This window comes from Prionailurus viverrinus, chromosome A3, assembly GCF_022837055.1.
Source record: "Prionailurus viverrinus isolate Anna chromosome A3, UM_Priviv_1.0, whole genome shotgun sequence".
Classification (NCBI taxonomy): domain Eukaryota; kingdom Metazoa; phylum Chordata; class Mammalia; order Carnivora; family Felidae; genus Prionailurus; species Prionailurus viverrinus.
In genome coordinates this window covers 42036473-42053942 of record NC_062563.1, presented here as the reverse complement: position 1 = coordinate 42053942, position 17470 = coordinate 42036473, and the positions used below count along the sequence as shown (strand labels likewise).

General features: G+C 40.6%; 1 protein-coding gene across 10 annotated transcripts in view; it reads left to right on the top strand.

Annotated features, from left to right (window-relative positions):
• The window catches only part of KIF16B (kinesin family member 16B), a 295283-nt gene that overhangs the window by 43928 nt on the left and 233885 nt on the right, over positions 1-17470 (top strand). For all 10 annotated transcript variants that reach the window (XR_007150865.1, XM_047852576.1, XM_047852575.1 and 7 more), the window contains exons 2-7: positions 1132-1201; positions 3776-3889; positions 9846-9962; positions 12265-12362; positions 13141-13250; positions 15877-16019. Coding sequence is in view for 9 of the 10 variants with exons in the window: in XM_047852576.1 (XP_047708532.1) it covers positions 1132-1201; positions 3776-3889; positions 9846-9962; positions 12265-12362; positions 13141-13250; positions 15877-16019 (652 nt within the window). In the remaining variant the exon portion in view is untranslated. The remainder of the gene's footprint in view (positions 1-1131; positions 1202-3775; positions 3890-9845; positions 9963-12264; positions 12363-13140; positions 13251-15876; positions 16020-17470) is intronic.

The window sequence follows — 17470 nt, the reverse complement described above, 5'->3', positions numbered from 1 at the left end:
TAAAAATAAATTATTAATTAAAATAATTAAAAATTAATGAAAATTATTAATTAAAATAATAAATTATTAATTAAATGTCACACTGTGGTATGCCAGTTCACTTGCTTCCGCTTACTTTTATGTTTTAGGTCACTTTATTTTTATTTTTTATTTTGAGAGAGAGAGAGAGTGCATTGTACATGTGGAAGGGGTAGAGAAAGAAGGAGAGAGAGAATCCAAAGCAGGCTCTATCCTGCCAGCTCAGAGCCTGATGCAGGGCTCAATCCCATGAGATCATGACCTGAGCTGAAATCAAGAGTCAGATGTTCAACTGACTGAGCCACCCAGGCACCCCTTTTATTTTTATTTTAATTTAATTTTGTTTTTTGACATGGAACACATGACCTGGACTTCAACTGCACTAAAACACTGATCTGTTTTAGGTCATTAAAAAATAATCTTGTTTTATTTTCTTGTAATTCTAGCATCCTAGGTATACTTTTCTCCACTTTGCATTCCCCTCTTAACAATACATCCTGGCTCCCATTCCCTAACAGTTGATAGAGACCTTCCTCATTCCTTTTTCAGTAACCGACCACTCCATTGTGTAGATACATGGTTATTTATTCTCCAGAACTGTTCTCAGGAGTCCTGTGGACTTCCAGTTCTGCTGTTTTCCAGGCACTGCAGTTTCTGAATGTATATGGAAAGAAGGCGGGAGGAGGTGGCAGTGCCCTGGCTGCTTCTAGAAGCAGCACCTGTTTGCAACCATTCATACCAGTTTTCTACTTGGTTCTCCTCTTGGGTGGAGGGGAGAAGGTGTCTTTTATAACCAGGTAGGTGGGGCTGCTTTTTTCATGAGTCACACAGCCCTCCATAGTTTCTGTCATTTAATTTACACTCCTCTTGGCTGGCAGTTAGAGATTCTTCCAGGTTTTGAGAACACATTATTTGTCAGTCTTAAGTTTTTTGATGGTGGCATCTGTTTTATGTGTCTTTGTGTTTGTATTAGTAAAGATTTGGGAGGAGTGGTGTCACAGATTGTGCTTCAGATGCCATTTAAAAACAAACCCCCATATGTAAAAAGTAAATAAAACAAATGTTTTAAAAACAATCTTTTCTCTCCTAACTAGTACTGAATTTGTGTTGCAGGGAAAAGGACTTGGAAGCCAAATTCATTATTCAAATGGAGAAAAGCAAAACAACAATCACAAACTTAAAGGCAAGTAGCAACCTGGCCATGCTCCACGAGCCTCCATGTTTGTTTTATTGTCAAAATGATTTCTGGGTAAATAAAACACATCTGCCATTTCCTTACCCCTCCTTCTCAGTTCAGCTGGCCACGTCAACTTGTACTTGTCTAGGGCTCAGTCATGAAGTGAAGGGCTATGTTTTATCTCTTCTCCCGCCACCTAGTTTTATTTGATCTCAAAACCTTCAAGCTGTAGCCTTGGTGTGCAAACTCACAGATTTAGCCCCGACTACACAATGTTATACTGTATCCTGTGCTAGATTCTTAGCCTGGCATCTAGCTGCATTTTGTGAATCATTAAGTAACTGTTGGCCCTAGATTTGTTTCCATTCTTTTTTTTCTTTTTAAGTTTATTTATTTATTTTGAGAGAGAGAGAGAGCATGAGCAGGGGAGGTGCAGAGAGAGAGGGAGAGAGAGACAATCCCAAGCAGGCTCTGCACTGTCAGCGTGGAGCCTGCCATGGGGCTCGAACTCACAAACCGTGAGATCATGACCTGAGCCAAAACCAAGAGTTGGATATGACCAACTGATCCACCCAGGTGCCCCTCTTTCAATTCTTAATGAAAATAATCATGTTTTTAAACTTGGCAAGGGGAACTTACATTATTATTAAAAATTCAGGGAACGAAAGATTTAAAAACATGGATTTTTTTTTTGTTTGTTTTTTTCTGTAAAAGACAGTCGAGGCGCATCTGGGTGGCTCAGTTGGTTAAGCGTCCCGACTTCGGCTCAGGTCATGATCTCACGGTTCGTGGGTTTGAGCCCCGCGTCAGGCTCTGTGCTGACAGCTCAGAGCCTGGAGCCTGCTTTGGACTCTGTGTCTCCCTTTCTCTGCCCCACCCCTGCTCACACTCTGTCTTTGTCTCTCAAAAATAAATAAACATTAAAAAAAAATAAAAAGAGTTTTGAAAAAGTTGGAAAAACCCAGAATTTTCTAGGGTGGCATATTTCTTCCTTTTGCACTTAAAATATCCTATTTTTTCCTTTGGTCAGTGAATTTGTTAAGAATTGTGAATACTTTTCACTTGGTGGGAGATATGAGTGTAAAATTAATAATAGTAAATCATGTGCTTGGTGGACTCTGCCCCCTTGTCCTCCCAAATTTGTCATTAACTTACAGGTTGGGGTTTCGGAGGCCTGCTGCTCCATGGCCAAGTGCAGATCAATCTCTAGTTGGATTTCTGTTAATTTGTGGCTCAAGGGACTAGATACTTTGGAATCTCAAAGTAGTCTACTTGATCTCCAGTGATAGAAGCTGGGGAATGTTCCTCTCTTCCAATTGGGCCATGCTCTAGATAATTTGATAGGCTTTCTTTGAGGCTCCGTGTCCCTTTGCCCCAGGCATTCTCCAGTGGAATGTCTTTCTTTCTCCTCTGAGCACAATCCTGGTACCTTCTAGCTCTGTCTGGCCCCACCTGGCTTGCCCTCCTTTGACCTCCCACATCTACTTGTATTTCTGCCTGTCATCACTTGACCATCACCTCCTGTTAGTTACCTTTGCTTTGCTTTGCTTCATGTATCTGTCTGCTCACCATGCTTTGGTACAAGTTTAATCTTTAAAAAATTATGTTTACTGGAACAGAGCAAAGAGACCCTTGGCTTTGGATGCTTCTCTTCTTTGTGCATTATGGAATCTATTTTCCTTGATTGTTCTGGTGCCTTTTGAGTTTTACAAACATTTCCTCGTCCTATTTAACAAAAACAGATGTCCAGATTTTTAACATTTTAATAAGAACCGTAGAAATTGTGTATTTATAGAGTCTGAATTATATTGGAAAATATGATGCTCATTAAATTTTTTCAGCGTGTGTCCAGGGAACTGTGTAAAGCATTGGTGGCTTATGATGATTTTTAAACATGGTTTTTGGCTCAATTTAGGTATATAGCAAGGTAGACAAGATACATGCAAATATCTGCAGTAAACTCAGAATATGTCCTGGGAGAATCTAGCCTCTCGGAGGTGGGAGCAATTACTTCTGGTTGTAGTGCCCAAGGGAAGCTTCATGGGAGAGGAAGCATCCCACCTGGAGTTTACAGTGGGGCCACAAAGCTGCACAACTCTAGGGGGCTCTACTCACATCACCATCTATGTGAATGGCACCCCTTGGAGTTCTATAGACCCTGACTCTGTTGGTTTTGGTTAGAGGGAACAGTAAAAAGAATTGAAGCCAGGAAAGAAATAAGAGTCTGGCCAGAGTGTTGGCTTCATATAAGATAATCATAATAAGAAGTCCAGAAAAGAAGCCTTGGGTCATATCATACCCTGGATTGCTGGGAGGAATTTAGGATCTCTCTCTCTCTCTCTCTCTCTCTCTCTCTCTCTCTCCCTCCCACCTCATCCTTCCCTTCCCTCCCTTCCTTCCAACCTTACCCCCTCCTACCCTCTCTCTGTCCCTATGTATTTAGGAGGGTGTTCAGGAGGAATTAAATGCTTTTTTAGTCAAGTGATCATTATACATTTTTAATGGATTTTTCTTTTTCTTGAATTGGATAGATCATTTAGCTAGCAGTGCTCTTTACATTATTATCACAATCCTGTCTAGATACCAGAAGGAGGGACTGGGGACTCAGGAAGAGAACGGACGAAGACCTTCACCTATGACTTCTCTTTTTATTCTGCTGATACGAAAAGTCCAGATTATGTCTCACAAGAGATGGTATGATATTTTCATAATCTTTATTTTGATTTATTTCCATATTGAGGAAAAAAATGCCCATCCTAAAACTCTATAAAACATCTTGCTGATTTTTTCTCAATATAATTTATGTAAAATCTACCTCTGCTAACTTAGCTTTGTTACATAGCACCATTAAGCCTGAGAAGAATTCAGTCCCCAAAAAGTTGATTTTGTTTTTCACTTCTAAGCATGATGATCATAATTTCCCCCCACCCTCCCACCCCCAAACTTGGAAAGGACTACCGTTTTGAAGGAGCTGTGCAAATAAAGCATTTGGGGAGCGCCGTTTGTATATTGCTAAGCCCAGCAAATAAGCCGCTCAGCTCTGAGTCCTGCTGTGATGCAGGGCTCTGGAAGTTAGATTTCAGACCAAAGCCCCACTTCCTGTGGACCATTTTAGGATTATCGAAAGAAGGGTTCTAGAAGGAATGGACATTTTGTTCAGAATTTTTCTAGAATCTAGAATGTAGCTGTAATTTGTCCAATAAACCGGTGCTATAGGGTTTTATGGTCTAAAATGTGGATGTGACATGGCATAGAAGAACAGACTCGGAGATCCTCCCAGGAGACCATTGCATATCGATGCTGCATGTGAGCAGACTAAGGGGATTTCCCTGGGTGGGACCAGTTGGGTGTTTAAACAGAGCAGAGCTATGGGGAAGCATCGGTACAAGGGGAGGAATATGGGCTTCTTCCTGGCTTCTTAACAGCTTCTTCAGATATATTGCTTTAGGACTGCATGTGTTACAACTAAGATAAGAATTCCTGTCTTGCCTACCCTGGGTTATAATCCATGCGGTGGCATCTTAAAGTGGTATTATTGTCTAGTTGCTTGCAACTTCGTGTGTCCATGTTCCAGAACCACTGCATTGACTAGAGCATGTTAAAAATGCAAAATCTGTACCAATTCCAGACCCCACTGAGCCAAACTGCATTTTTTAGCAGATTTGCACACCTCGACATTGGAGAACTTAGCATTGGTTAAGCACATGGTTTGTGGAAGAAGTCGGCTTACAGAGGCAATGTAAATGTTGGAGTTAAGATAGACAACTTAGAGAAATTATTCAAAGGAGAAGATTGGAGTGTTTGTATCCAGAATGTGTGGGTTCAGCATCAGGGCAAAAATTGAAAGGATGACAGCAATAAGATTGAGAGCCATAAAGAACGATTAGCTGCCTGGGATGAAAGAGGGGCCAGGAACTAATGTTGCTTGAGTTTGTGTTGGTGTCTGAAACTCTGCTTGGCACTCATGTACTTGTCTCACTTCATTCTCAGAAGGCCAGGTTTCACTTTAGCTCCGTTTTTCTTTGTCGAAGAGACTCTGAGCTTAAATAATGTGCTCAAGTCCATACACCTAATGGACTTAATAGTAGCCGAGATGAGATCCTGGGGCTGATGTGTAGGGCAGGGGAGATGCCACTGGAGGGTCTTCAGGGCATAAGGTTGGTTTGTTCTAAATGATAGATGAATAGGGCAGCCTTATTGATGAATAAATGAGTGAGGAGTGTTAAAGAACAAAATTCAACCGAGTAAATTTGAAAATCAAATTGGCTTTATTCATCGATTCATGAATCCTGCAGCATCCCATTCAGCAAGTAGAAAGGAGCTTTGAAGAGCTGTGCAAGATGGAAGGATTTTATAGGCAGAAACAGGGTGGGACAAGTAGCACAAGAAAAGATTGTTTCAGGCAAGGTCATTTTCCCTTAGGCAGAAGAGTAGAGGGGTGTTGTTTAGGTGGATCACCTCATCTTCCTCTGGGGGATGGAGAGGGCCCATGTGGGAGATGACCTCATTGGTGCTGATCAGAAAATTCCTGACCGACCAGTTGAGACTGCATATCTGGGGGAGGTTGAAACTGCAGTTAGGTTAGGTATTGAACCCCAGTTTGGTGACTTGGCCTAGCATAAGTGACTCCATTTTGGGCCTGTGGTTTTCTGTTTCACAGCAGCGCAGATAACTTTCCTGTTGAGGTAACTGGATTGGTCAACATTGGCAGCTAGGAGTCTGGTGAGGAATAGAATGTTATAGATACTAGAATCCAGATTTCGGCTTTAATACAGGAATACAAATGAAGTGGCTGGTGTGAGGGAATTTGTTCAGGGAAAAGCCAATTCATTCCACAGTCTTCAGAATGTCCTCAAGAGATGATGGATGAAGAGCCAGGAAGGTTTCCATGTCTAACTTACACAGCAAACGGTTGGATTTTCCTCCTTATTTAACCTGAATTTGAGGCCTTTTGGGGACAGAGGGCTGTGGTGAGGGAAAGTCCATGGGGGGAGGAGCAGAGCAGTGTGTGACAGCAGGACCTGGCACACTGGAGATGCTCGGTAAACATTTGCTGATTGACAGAAGTCGTTTACAGATGGTGGTTAATTTATGGGAACAGATGACATTTCCTGGTTCTACAAGAGTCAAGATCAGGGAAAGAGTAACAAGTTTAGCTCTTTTGGAAGTTAAAAATAAATGCTCAGAGTTTAAGAATAGTTTTAGTTTGTGCAAAGCTTCTGATAGGGATAATTTCCATGCTTCGAGTAATGGGTAGCGTCTCTTCTCAGGTGTTTTGCGTTTTTCGACTATATAAATAACCTGAGATTGTTCCACTAAATTACAAAACTAAAAAAGCGTGGTGATGTATTAGTAAATACAGTACTACTTTCTAGCAGAAGCACATGTTAATAAAATCAGCATAGATACAGGAAAATACCTATTTTTTAAAACTCTATTAAAGAGAAGGGTAGTCTTCCCTCACCCCTAATGTTAAAAATAGCTTCAATTTTGATTACTGATTAAAGTTTTCATGCTGTCACCTCTGGCCCAGGATTTGAGCTGTCAGGTTGTACCCCTGCATAAACGGGAAGATGCAAGCTTAGCATGATGTTGGTCTTCTCTTCCTCCTCCTTTTTATCCTTCTCATCTGGATAGAGGGGCATCTTGAGGAAATATATCATGCCTATTACTAGAGTTCAACCTAAGTTTCCCTTACTGTTAAATAGCAAGTAAGATGACCAGTAATATTTCTTTCTTACAAATTAATTTTATGTTTGGAAAAAAAAAATCATTGGACAATTTAAGTCTGTATTCACATAAATTAAAGACCATTAAATAAGGTCTGATTTTCTTAATGGTTCTTCAAAACTCCAAAGGGAGGCTTTGATCTCCTTGATTCAACCCTGGAGAAACTTGAAACCTAAAATCTCCCACTTGACAAGCTGAATGGGTGAGTCTTTTGTTTTAACAGTGCCCTCTTGTGGGCAGTTCCCCTCAGTTGAGGCCCTGGGATGCCTTGGATCGCTCTGGAAATCCACTTGAAAATCTGTGCTCAGATATACAGCTATTTGGGTCACCTGGCCAGGTGAGGCTCTCAGCCGGATTTTGATGCCAGTGGCCAGTGCCAGTCGAGGAGGGGAGAGCTCGGTCTCACAAGGCAGCCACTCCCTCTCCACTTTGATTTGATATTGATGCTAAACAGGTCCTTCCTGGGAGCTGCACTGGGGTAGCCTGTTTTCCTTGCCAAGAACCCCAAAGATGTGGACAGTGTCCCGCTGCTTCTCTGGGTCCTGGGACAACTTTGGGTGGGTTACTTGAAGCTGAGACTGAGCCCGGCCTGGGTCTCGGTGCATCCAGACCTGCGTATTCTAGGCCTGTTTTGCAGTCATGTTCACCAGCACCAGGACCCTCCTCCTCCTGTTCCAGGCCCCCAGATCTGTTGGAGAAATCCAGCTGAGTTGGCTTTCTGGAGAAATAGGTAATAGTAAAATGGTGTGTGGGATTTTTTTATAAACATTTTTTTTTAATGTTTATTTCTGAGACAGAGAGAGTGCAGGACAGTGTGAGCAGGGGAGGGGCAGAGAGGGAGGGAGACAGAAGATCCAAAGCAGGCTCCACGCTGACCTCAGAGAGCCCTATGCGAGGTTTGAACTCACCAAATGTGAGATCATGACGTAGCCAAAATCTGACACTTAACCGACTGAGCCACATAGGCAGCCTGGTGGGTGGGATTTTTAATCTTGGGAAAGAATTTTATTTTGAAAATGTTGGGGTTTGGTTTAAATATATTTTCAATGAGTTTGTTTTAGCCTCAGACAAAGGTATTACAGAAGATCCTTTTTTTATTCTTTGAGAACTTTATGGAAGGCTGTACTTCCTATCCAGTGGCACCCCATGATAGGGTAAAAATGATGTATGATTTTTATTTTTTGCTTAATCAAAGAGAATTGAAGAAATATTTAGAGTTTTTCCTCATGTTCCATATGCCATGGTGAAAACTGATTTTAGACAGGTGGTCTGGAGCCCTGAGCCTCCCTGGGATTCCTGGCTTCTGCCTCTTCATGGTTTGTGGGAGGAGGTCCTTTCAGGGAGGACTGGGGCCTCATGCTTGATGTTGAGGGTGTGGGAAGAGGACACTGAAGGGTTTAGCACAGGCTTTGGGGTCAGAAATACCCAGGTGCAAATCCCATCTCTGCCACTCACTGTGTATGTTCACTCATCTCACTTCTCCCCCTGAGAAATGGATCTAAGTGATGCTTACTCACCCTGTAGAATTTTATGAGGACCAATATACGAACTCCTTGTGACCTGCTATTACTATTGAGAGTTGAATAAGTCATCAGAATTTGAGAATAGGACTAGAAAATATCCACTCGTAGAGCTGAAATGGATACAAATTAACAGTATGAATGAGACTGGTCATTTTGGAAGTGACTCAATTGAAATGATAGTTTGGAAATCTTTGACCGAGAAACTGAGGGAAAACAAGATGGCGGCAAGATGGTACCTGAAGAAAGCTGAAGTCTGGTTGGCTGTGTTTATATTTTGTCCTTGGATGATAAGCTGTGTTAGTAGCAGGGATAGTTTATGTGGAGCTGAGGTTGAGGGGCCTAGTGTTTATCAGCCTTGTCTAAGGATGGGTGTTCTGGCTGCAGGGCTTAGAACCCTGAAGGGGAGATGATGGGTCTCAAGTTCAGCTGATTCAGCGTCACTCACACAGACTAAACATTCCTGAGGGGTTAATGAGGCTCCCACCTTGGACTGTAGTGACGCCACAAAACAGTGCCTCACTTTTTCCTGGCTCTAAGAACCCGATCATGCTTCCTCTCTGACAGGGGAAAGGGGCAGTGTGAAGGCTTGTGGGGTTTGGGCAGCTTTGGTTGGTCCCCTTCCCAACTGGGTGTACTCAGGATGGCCACACATGTCGATTGGCCTCACTGACATCAGTTGTCTGGGCGAAGTATTTGTCCTTCAGCCTGTTTCATTTCCCAGAGTGTCCCACTGCAGCTGAGTGGTGCATCAGACACGGTCTCAGGCCAGTGTAGGCACAACCCCAGACCTCACACAGCTCCTGTCCCTGCCTTCTCCATCCGAGGCCAATATTCAAATAGGAGAAAGCATCTGGACTCTAACTCAGGGGAGCCTGGCCTTCCCAGCCTCATTCACACCCACCCATCACTCAACCTTCTGAGACTTATTTTGATGAATAGCCGGACTCTTCAAATGACAGTATTGATTTGGCATGCTTTGGGCAATAACTTCTGGCTGCAGTGATTTTTAGGTTTTGAATATTTAGCTTCTGGAAGCTCTGATAGAATGCATAACTTTGTAAGTTTATTTAATTCTGAAATGGTAAATCATCATGCTTTAAAAGCATCTTTGCTTCTTAGACATGACTGTCATTTTGCCTTGTTTACATTCAGGAATTTTTTGTTAAGTAGGAAAAAGGATGGGGTTGCTCTTTTCTTCCTTAAAAAGTTTCCTTTTGATTAAAAACTGAGGTACATACATACTCTGTTGTTAATAGTTGTGCGAAGATTTTATTTATGTGGTGTAATACTTGCAACACAAAAGTAGCATTAAAGAATATTTGTCAACATTAAAGGGGTTCTTATTAAAATCTATGGTAATTGTGTCTTTTGTGTTTTTTTTTTTTTTCTGCTTTCAGGTTTTCAACACCCTCGGCACAGATGTCGTGAAGTCTGCATTTGAAGGTTATAATGCTTGTGTCTTTGCATATGGGCAAACTGGATCGGGAAAGTCATACACTATGATGGGAAATTCTGTACGTTGTTTTACACTGTGGGAAGAAAATTTCTTATTATCTCTCTTTGGACTGATAGAATTATCTCTTTTATCTACTTGGTCTGTACTAACTTGCTTTTCATGTTCTGATCATTCTTTAGCAATAAGATAAAACTCAGTAATAAGTTGGACTAAATTTCCTTTGAGAGATTTTAAATTAGAAATAGTTTTAAGTTTATAAGCATGAATAATGGATGCAAGTCTCAGTTCATTTTCCGTTTTTAAAGGCTTTATAATCTTATCAAAAAAGTATGCTGGGCCCACAAGTAATTTATTCTTCTTTTCTGCCAACACAACAGTTTGAATAAAATTACTGAACTCTGTTCTTTTTAAAATTATTCAAAACATATTTTCCCCAAGAAAAATGTAAAAAAAAAAAAAAAAAAGAAAATCTAACTCTCTGGTGGGAAGGTACTACATAACTCCAGCATATACATCAAAAGAGAATTATGTAGTTTGTATGGAGTCTATGTAATTACGGAGTATGTAGAGTTTAGTAGTTATGCTGTATAAACTAACAGACATTAAAGTTATACTTACCCCAAAATATGGAAAAGTAAAAGCTATACATTATTGCAGGAACTTTATCTCGTTCTGTGTTTTCTCCAGATCTAGGTAGTGTTTGTGTGTTCTACTTATGTCCCAGTAAAAACTCTCTTCACTGCCTGTCAGACCTGTGGCCAGTTCTAGATGTGGAGGTGCGAGCAGAGGGTCACAGGGCTTCCTGCTGGCAGGCACATGGTGTCTTTAGTGCTGCAAGTTTGGTGGCTCATGGAAGGTAGTGGTAGTGCGTTCCTGAAGGAGGGTGGGTCTTTCCAGATGAAAGTATTTGAGTGCCTGTGACCTGGCTTCTTAAATTCAGCCTTTTCCTTTACGGAAGTAGATGGATGCTGTTTTGTGAATCCTCAATGCTGAACAGAATGGAAGAATAAATAGGAGAGTAAACAGTTCGGGTCAGGAGTTTCACATTTCCTTTTATCATTACTTCTCCCTTCCGAGTTTCCCACTGTGCCTTTACAAAAAAAAAAAAAAAAAAAGAAAAGAAAAAAACCTTCTCTAAAAAAATGAAATTTACATGTTGATTTGTTAGTAGCTATTTTACTTAAGTTAAACATTCATAAAGTACTCCTAAATCACACCTGTTTTTCTCTGACCTTTCGGTTGAGTAGTGTTTGGGTCTTCCTTTTTATTTTGTTTTTTAAAGGAAGAACAAAAAATATGGTGAAAAGCCCAGTTTTCCTTGATAAGAATTGGTACCAACTTAATGGTATAAGGGAAAAAAATCTCTTAAAGCTGTAAAGATAATTCTTTTTTTTTTTTTTTAATTTTCTTTTAATGTTTATTTATTTTTGAGAGAGAGAGACACAGAGCATGGGCAGGGGAGGGGCAGAGAGAGAGGGAGATACAGAATCTGAAGCAGGCTCCAGGCTCTGAGCAGTCAGCACAGAGCCTGATGTGGGGCTCGAACTCACGAACCCACAAACCGTGAGATCATGACCTGAGCTGAAGTCGGATGATCAACTGACTGAGCCATCCAGGCGCCCCACTAATTCTTTTATTTTTTTGCTGGCGTTGGGGGAATGTTGGGTGAAGGTAGAGAGGGTCTTTGGAGGGAAACACTGAAGCTCTGAAGTTTTGGTTTCCTGGCAAGAATACTTGGCTTCATCTTTAGCATCGTTCTGAGGTTTGTCGCTTGTTAATGCTGGCTGAAACATGAATATTCCTGAAGATGCCCACATTGTATAAGTAATATGATGTTATTAAAATCTGTCTAGGAAGGCCAGTGTAGGGATTAGTGTATCAAAGGAGGGATACACTACATGTTTTAATGTGGTCCTGTCACCTAAATTTTAAGACTTACCAGCTACTTTGAGTGCTTACGAAGATTTCATTGGCATTTTTCTTTTCTGCCCAGCATATATTTCACCTTCTTTGGTCATTTGACCTTATGAGCTTTTCCACATTTATTCTACAGCTGTAGACCATCTTGTTTAAAAGTTAAGGAATAGATCTGTTTTCAAGCCAGGATTCAACTGATTAACAGCTGATAGCTGTACATTACCCTAGACCCAGCATGTAGAAGCTAGAAAGCTTCATCCTTTCATTTCAGAGGATGGGAAGCAGTCCCGAGGGGGTAGATGGTGTGTCAGGGGCCTGCAGTGGTAGGCCTGGGGTTGACATGCAGGCCCCTTGAGTCTGAATCCACTCTGGCAAATTGCAGATTCAGCCATCAGTTTGCTTTTATTTCAAGTGACAGCTGTGACATTCCTCTTCTACTGCAGGGCGATTCTGGCTTAATACCTCGGATTTGTGAAGGGCTCTTCAGTCAAATAAATGAAACCACCAGATGGGATGAAGCATCTTTTCGAACTGAAGTCAGGTAGGGCCCGTGGCCTGAGTAACTGAATGTGTGAGCTTGGTTGTAGCTTCTCTCTAGGCTCGAGCACTAGATAAAAGATAAGGCCTGCGGATTCCTGAAGGGAGAGGCTGCCTTTTCCCCTCCTGTACTATCGGAGCTGGAAGTAAAGCTTAAAACACGTCTGTTTTCAGTGACTTTCTTGGGTGCAATTTGGATTAGGATTTGGGAGGCTGGCAAAAAAAAAAAAAAAAATCCCTCTAGGTCAGAAACTCTAACCTAGGATGTTTATCTGAAAGAGAGCGAGCTTTCGACTTAGAAGTGTGTATCCCATTCACTTGCCTTATTCTTTTAGCTAAATAAGGTTTGTGTTATTCTTTGTGTTGGTAGGGTCACTGTACAGCTAATCTTAAAATAAATCTGGATGGATGAGGAGTCTTTTTCCTCCTTGAAATAAAACCTTTGTGGGGAACCAGTCTCATCATTGGGTTTGAGGACAGACACGGCGATCAGAAGTCTTTATGGCTGGCCCAACCTCTCAGTGGCTGTGTAGCCTTGAACAGTTGTTTAAAACACTCTACACCTCCACTATGTAGCCTGTAAAATGGGGATAATAGCAGTACCTACTTGTGGACTGTTGTAGGGATTAAATGAAGTAATCCACTTAAAGTGCTAAGCATGGTACCTGATAGATATATGGTTACTGTCTATAAAGGTATGTTGCGGCTGTTATTGTTGTCGTTTTGTTGTTATTACTGTCTGAAATTATTTCACTGAATTCAATCCTGTTTAAAATTTTTAGCTACTTAGAAATTTATAATGAACGTGTGCGAGATCTACTTAGGCGGAAGTCATCCAAAACCTTCAATTTAAGAGTCCGAGAGCATCCAAAAGAAGGACCTTATGTGGAGGGTAAGAGCAAGTATCTCACAGCTCTGTTCTTCTTGGGAATTTCCGTAACAACAGTAGTTTCAGGGGGAAATGTGAGATAATGGCGATATGCAAAAGATTTATCTTTGGCATTTTATTATAGCAAAGATGACATGTGTCGTCACTGCAGCTATCACTAGTAAGAATTTATACTTCATTGAGCATTCACTGATTTTGTGGGCTTGCCAATAGATTTCCTCTGGCTTCCAGAATAAGAACTCTCTGGAAACTTGTTTTTCTGTTCTCAGGCAAGATAACCAACCCTGTAGGCTGCCTCTTTAAGTGGCATTGTGTCTTAGCGGTATATTTTTACTGACCTTAATGGTGGCTTATGACTGTATGGAGATTATAAGACCTCTCACCTTGAGAGAAGAGCGTTGACAGAGTTTCCTGTGCTGCGGTCCTTGGCATTTGTATTGTGACACACTAGCTGCGTCACAGACACTTGTGAGGAACGTCACAAGTAATGGTGGCTGGCCCCTGCTAATTATTTATGAATAGGCTGGCTCCTCTCAACTTCCTGGCATAGGCGTTGAGTTGTGGCTGGCCTGTAGGAATCACAGACATGTGCTTTCCTGTGGCTGTTGTCCTGCATTTGCGTCTCGTTGGAGGCAAGGCTGAGAACTGGTCATGGGCTTAAAGGTGTTCCTGTTTTGGTTGTCTTTTTCACCTGGTGACATCAGGTGTATTAACAGGCCCCATCTGCATTTTATTAAATTTCCAATGAAAATTTTGCCTTTTATGCCCAAAGTAAGGTGTATAACTATGTATTTGTTTTGTGGAGCGTAGAATAGCTATTATTGTTAATAGCTTTTAGGCTAACTGTGCCTTCATGCTTCCCTTTAATTGTCTTATCAGATGTTAAAACATATTATAAAGCTGGCTTATGAGGAGACAGAATAATCAGACAGAGGAAAACATCCAGAATATGATGTAGATACTTATGGGGATTTAGTTTCTAATAAATCTGATGTTCAAACATTGGACAAATATTGGTCGTTAAGCTGTCTGGGAGGAAAAAAAAGTAAATTGGCATCAGAACTCAGCTTTTGTACCAGGATAAATGGCAAATGGAACAAATATTTTAATATTGAAAGTGACTACTTTCAATAGCCAATAAAATGGCTACAAGAAACTGTGGGTTAATTTTTTCTTTCAGAAATTTGCAGAAAGGAAGCCTTTTAAAAATTTACTTAAAACCTAGAAACCATAAACTAAGTGTTAAATTTGAAATGGTAAAAAACAAACAAACAAACAAACAAACAGAACAGAATAAAAATTTGGCAGAAATACAGTCAGCAAGGTAAAAAGACAACTTGAAAAGTAGGAAAAATCTTTTCCATCCAAGTTCCAGATAAAGGACTAATTTCCCAATAATAAAGAGATTCCATAACCCAATAACAACAGACTCAACAACCAAGTAGACAAATGAACAAAAGATGTGAATAGACTTCACAGAAATGGGAATATGGATGATTTTTAAATGAAGGAAAGGATGCTTAGCCTCACTCATAATCAGAGAAAAGCAAAATAAAAAAGTCTTCAAGATACCATTTCTTACCTATCCCCGGCAGATGTAAGTAAGCCTAAGACAGTGTTGGGCGATAGACAGTCTCATCCATTGCTGCTGCTGGGTGTAAATTGCCTTCTATGGAGAATGGTGTTTGCAATATCTACCAAAATTTCAAATGTGCTTTGATCCAGAACTTCTGCCTCTTAAGAATTTTTTTTTTGTGCAGAAATATTCAGACATATCTGAAAAGACCTATGTACAAGATTATTTGTATCTGCGTGACTTGTAATTGTGAATAGAATGTAAACAACGTCTATAGTTTCAACAGGAGACTGGTTAAAATTGGTTATGGTGCATGCATACAGTTGAACACTTTGCAGTCACACAAATGAGTGAAGAATCACCTTAACTGATACAGAATATTCTTCAGTATATTATTACATAGAAAAAAGCAGGATACAAATGGAATTACACACACACACACACACACACACACACACACACACACCCGTGTATGTAATTGCCTGCATATCTATGGGTTATTTTTAGAAGAGTATGGAAAAACTAATTACATTGGGTTGTCTGACACAGGGAAGTGAGCAGTGGGTTTAGGATGGGTGGTGGGAAACCCTTTACACAGTATATCTTTCATAGCTTTTGATTTTAGAAACATACGAATGTTCCCAGAAAATGAATGACATGTTTTTTAAAGGATTAAAAAAAATGCTCTTGGGTTTTGCACGAAGCTAGTGTTTATGTTTCCTTTGCTATAACTAATGCTCATGAGGTCGATGATAATAGCTAACGTTTATCATAAATACCCTATGTGATAGGTACACATTATCAGAGGTGACTGGGGCTCAGCGAGGTTAAGTGACTTGTGCATAACCATGTAAGTCCACTGGTAAGCAGCAGAGTAGGACTTGATCCCCGAGTCTGTGTTATAAACTGGCACACCGTAGGAACAAGCAAGATCTTTAAACAAGTCAGCAAATTTGTACAGTTGTGTGTTATTTCCTAGGGGTAAATTTCTTATTCTGTTTATTGTATATTAGGGAGATTTCTTCAGCACCCCCCCCTCTGCTTTTTTCCCAGATTTATCCAAACATTTAGTACAGAATTACGGTGATGTGGAAGAACTCATGGATGCAGGAAATATCAACCGAACCACAGCAGCGACTGGGATGAACGACGTCAGTAGCAGGTCTCATGCCATCTTCACCATCAAGTTCACTCAGGTGAGGGCAGCTAGGGGGCCGGCTGGCTCCATCCTCGAGGTCTTTACTTGGTGATTAGCACCAGCTGAGGACCGATCATTGTTGAACCAGGAGCAGCAGCAGGCAAAGGTGACGGCCTGTCATCTCCTTGTTAATTAGAGACGAACATGTGTTGTGTGCAGTTTCTCCGTGGTTACAGGCACGGTCGTTTGAAATATCCAGATGTGTACCCTCAAGAAATAGTTAGCAGGCTTCAGCCCTGTTCTAGACAGAAAAAACTTGCTTTTTGCATAATTAAGCAAAAGTTTTCAGTGTTGTGAGCTCTGTGGGAGATAATGGATTGCAAGTCAGACCAGCTGGAGGCCAAGGTGAGTAACTCATTGTGGTACATTATCGCTCCATGGCACTCGCCCCACAATGTTGATTATGATTATTTGAATGATATTAAAAGGCAACCAACGTTTTTAGGTACCAGTGTAAGAACTATTCTGATTACGAGGTGAGGTGTGTTGTGACTGTGTGTGGAATTACTGAAGGTAAATAGTTTAAGACCTAGGCCAGTAGAACAGATGAATGCAAACACGTAGGGTCCTCTTGGGACTTGAGCGTGTGTTAGGAGTTTGGGGATGTCCTGGCCTATGTTAGCCATTGAACATTATCAGATACAAAAAATAGTATTTTATTCAGGAGGGGAATCCCAGACCAAGAAAATAAAAAAATTCTCGAAAATCAGTCAGAACAACTCCTAATAAATGCTCCACATCTTTACCTTTTGTTACATCTTTGCTTATGATTTACTGTAGTTTTTTGGATTTTCTCCTTCTTTCTGGTTAATGTGAATTAGGATATGGCCACCTCTGGTTTCTAAGAGGCTTACATTTCTATCAAAATATGGTAATTTCTTTTTGGCATTTTGGCTCAGACTGTTAAATGCAGGTTAACAGTCGTTGGGAAGGTAAGATTTTGGTAGAATCCAGAAGCAAGGAATACACTATTTAAGGTTTTCAGTGTTTTATAATTTGTGAAACAAGTTTTGACATTGAATAATGGTCAAATGGTCTTTTAACAATTGTCTACATTTATCGTATTTTGGAGAGCCATTGTGCTTGGAATGCTGAAGACTCTAGATGAGAACAAAACTACTTATTTATTTACTTCTATTTTCTTTGTTGAGTGCCCACAGTGACTTGTGTCCTGTTCTACTACAGACTTAGTAAGCCTTTGTTGAGAATGACCGAGTGATTTGAGTAATGGAACAGATATCTTCAGAAAGTTTAAGAATTACATATGGTAGACTTCTGGTGTATTCAGTTTCATTTGGAAGTTTCTATAACCAGTAAGAAGGCCAACGAAACAACAAAATTAAAAACAAAAAACAAAAAAACCCCAAACCCTACCCCAAGAGATCACAGTGAGAAGTGGAAAATAATTAGAATTTGTATCACAGACAACATCAGGGCTCTTTATACCTC